The 3543-nt window shown below is 64.0% G+C and overlaps 1 protein-coding gene across 1 annotated transcript; it reads left to right on the top strand.

Annotated features, from left to right (window-relative positions):
• Positions 1–352: 352 nt before the first annotated feature.
• On the top strand, positions 353–2840 carry OLIG2 (oligodendrocyte transcription factor 2). Its single transcript, XM_066177553.1, has 2 exons — positions 353–401; positions 654–2840. The coding sequence occupies exon 2, from the start codon at positions 692–694 to the stop codon at positions 1577–1579; it is 888 nt and encodes a 295-aa protein (XP_066033650.1). The 5' UTR covers positions 353–401; positions 654–691; the 3' UTR covers positions 1580–2840.
• Positions 2841–3543: the final 703 nt, after the last annotated feature.

Genomic DNA, 3543 nt, shown 5'->3' with positions numbered 1-3543 from the left:
GCCGGGCACCGGGGAACACCGACGTGCCGGGCGCCGTTCGCTGCCGTCCCCGGCCCGTCCCGCCCCCCCAACAGCTGTTCCCGGCGCTGTCATTGTTGCGTTTTATTCTGGATTTGACAAAAGTCCCTCCCCGCCCCCCAACCCCCCCCGCCGGGCTCCCCGCGCCGCTCCGGCCGCCGCTCCCCCCTCCCCGCCCGCCCCATCGAGCCGGAGCGGCCCCGGTGACATCAGCCGTGCCCCCGCCGCCGCCGCCGATTGGCGCAGCCCCCCTCCCTCCCGCCCGGTGACATCGTTCCTCCCCGGCGCGCCTATAAAGCGGCCGCCGCTCCGCCGCAAGGTGCGCGCTGCTGCCGGTGCTCGCCCGTCCTGGCGCGCCGCTCGCCACGGCCGCCCCGCGCACGGTGAGTGTCCCCCGCGCGTCCCCCGAGCGTCCCCCGAGCCCCGGCGGGCACCGGCCGGGGGAGGGCCGGGCCGGGCCGGGCCGGGAGCCGCCCCCCGGGCCGGGGGAGGGCGGGCAGCGGGGCCGGTCCGTGGCTTCCCCGGGCCGGCGGAGCGGGCTCGCCGTCGGGGCGGGCGCGGTGCCCCGGGGAGCTCCGGCGGGCGCTGACGCGGGGCCGCCCGCGGGCTCTCTCCCCTCCCTCCCTTCCCCGCAGGCTCGCCCGGTGCGCGCCGCCGCCCCGCCCGCCGGGCCATGGACTCGGACGCCAGCCTGGTCTCCAGCCGCCCGTCCTCCCCGGAGCCCGATGACCTCTTCCTCACGGCCAGGAATAAAGGCAGCGGCGGGGGCTTCACGGGCGGCACCGTGTCCAGCTCCACGCAGAGCGATTCCCCGCCGGAGCTGAGCGCCGAGCTGCGCAGCGCCATGAGCGCTGCGGGGGTGGTGGTGGTGGACAAGCTGGGCTTCAAGTCCTCCTCGTCGTCCTCCTCGTCGTCGTCGTCCTCCTCCTCCAAGAAGGACAAGAAGCAGATGACGGAGCCGGAGCTGCAGCAGCTGCGGCTGAAGATCAACAGCCGGGAGCGCAAGCGGATGCACGACCTGAACATCGCCATGGACGGGCTGCGGGAGGTGATGCCCTACGCGCACGGCCCGTCGGTGCGCAAGCTCTCCAAGATCGCCACGCTGCTCCTGGCGCGCAACTACATCCTCATGCTCACCAACTCCCTGGAGGAGATGAAGCGCCTGGTCAGCGAGATCTACGGCGGCCACCACGCCGGCTTCCACCCCGCCGCCTGCCCCGGCGGCATGGGCGCGCACTCGGCCCCGCTGCCCGGCCACCCGGCGCACCCGGCCTCGCACCCCGTGCACCACCCCATCCTGCCCCCCGCCGCCGTCTCCAGCGCCTCCCTGCCCGGCTCCGGCCTGTCCGCCGTCAGCTCCATCCGGCCCCCGCACGGGCTGCTCAAATCGCCCTCGGCCGCCGCCGCCGCCGCCGCCGCCGCCCCGCTGGGCAGCGGCTTCCAGCACTGGGGGGGGATGCCGTGCCCCTGCAGCATGTGCCAGGTGTCGGCCCCGCCGCACCACCACGTCTCCGGCATGGGCACCGCCAGCCTGCCCAGATTAGCCACCGACACCAAATGAGCCCCCCCCGGGCGGGCCCCCGCCGCCTCCAGGACCTACAAACGCTGCCCCCCCACACACACCCCCGGCGGCGGCGGGACCACCCCCGGCTCCGCTCCCGGGGCCGCCGGAGGGGCTGGAGCCCGGCCCGGGGTCTGCCCCGCTCCCCCATCGCCGGGGGAACCCCCCCCCCCGGGCACGGGCAAAGCCCCGCGCGTCTCCTGTATCCTGAATTTTCCGACGTTGCCGAGAGCTCCGGAGGAGGGGAGGGCGGCGGCGCCCGGGCTGGCCGCTGACGGAGGGACCGAAACGGCGGAGGGGCTTTGGCTCGTTCATTTGCTCCTTCCCTCCCCTCTCCCGGGCTCGTTTCTACGCGCCGAGCCTTTGGAGCCGTTCCTGGGTCGCAACCCCGCGGAAAGGGCGTCCCGGGGCTCCCGGGGCCGGCAGCAGCGGCGGCTCCGGGTGTGGAAGCAGCTCCCGGGAACGCCGGGTTGGTTGTTCCCCGCTGTCCGCGCTCCCCGGCCCGCCGGGCCCTCCTGTGGGTTCTCCTTCCGCCCCGGGATTTGTAAATAGACCGATAACGACGCGAGTCCGCTCTGCCTGAGCTTTCCGTCCGTGCACTTGTCCTGTGTCAGCCTCATGAGTGGAAAAGGGGTCGCTTCGCCTTGATTTCCTCGGTTTGGGTTCGTGGGGTTTGTTGGGGTTGTTTTACTTTTAAGCGTATAACACGTTCGTTTTGGGATTTTATTTTTTATTTTTTATTTTTTTTAATTTTTTTTTTACGTTCCTGCCACCTTTAACAAAGTTTGAACTCTTTAATGCTCTTTCTGTGTAGGAACTTTCACCCTGTCCGTGTTGCAATACTGAGAAAACTTGGGCTTGTTTCTGAAATAACAACTTTTCTTATCGCTGCCCCTTGCAGAGATTTTATCATCTGTTTATTTTTGTAAAAAAGAAAAAAAAAACAAACAAAAAAAGAAAAAGAAAAAAAAAGTTGCTAAATAATATTTATTACTTGTTTGGTTGCAAAAAAAAAAAAAAAAGATCCACTGTCGAGATTTTAAATAAATAAAAAAAAATTTAAAAAAGAAAAGCATTTTAAATAAATGTCCTTTTCCTCTTCCTCGCTGTTGTCCCGGGGAGGGGGAGACAGATGGAGAAGGGATGGGAATATTTTAGGCGCATCCTTGACTTTCGCGAAGTTTTTTTTGTCAGTTCGCTTCGCTGGCGAATCGAAACCGTTGCAGGTTTGGGTTTTTTGTTGTTTGTTTGGTTGGTTTTTTTCCTTCCTCATTTGTTCCATTTAGAATCAGGGCGGCGAGAAAAAAAACCGACCGGCACCGCGCCGGTAACGTGAACATTTCTGTCTGTCGAATCCAGCGCTTGGCAAAACCCGAATTTGAATTAAATATGAATTCGGGGAGAGGAACCACTCCGCTGGGCGCCGGGGAGTTCCCTCCCTGCGATGGTTTCTGCGCGTTTCACCTTCAACTAAAACCCCACCGAACGAAAAATCCACCGAAAACAAAATCATTTGGGGACAACACCCGATTTTTTTTTTTTTTTCCCCTCCCGAAGCCGCTCGTGTCCGTGGCCCGGGGCAGATTTTGGCAGTTCCGGACGCGAGTATCGGGGCAGGAAATATTTGGCACGGCCCGAGGAAAGGGCTCCGCTGGTTCTGAGGAACAGGAGGTCGGGGGGCTGCGGGCCGGGCCGAGCCTCCCGCGGGGCAGAACCTTCCCCATCCCTCTCCAGTGCGACAAACGGCAGGACATTTATTTAAAATAACCATTTTAAGTACCTGTGGGGCTGCACTGGCAGAAATCCACAATTATTCAGGAATTCTGACGGCTCGCGGGGGGGCGAGGGCGCAGACACGGCGGGGAATGGGAGCGGGGCCGGACCCCGGGGACTCCGTGTTTGCTTTGGGGTTTGGTTTTTTTTTTCCTGGAAACCGAAGCGGTCCCGGCCCTTCCTTCCCCAGC

This window comes from Chamaea fasciata, unplaced genomic scaffold (assembly GCF_029207755.1).
Source record: "Chamaea fasciata isolate MVZ Bird 193981 ecotype frontalis unplaced genomic scaffold, bChaFas1.0.hap1 SCAF_2, whole genome shotgun sequence".
NCBI lineage: Eukaryota > Metazoa > Chordata > Aves > Passeriformes > Sylviidae > Chamaea > Chamaea fasciata.
Note: the sequence above shows the minus strand (reverse complement) of the source record. Positions and strands in the feature narration are given on the sequence as shown.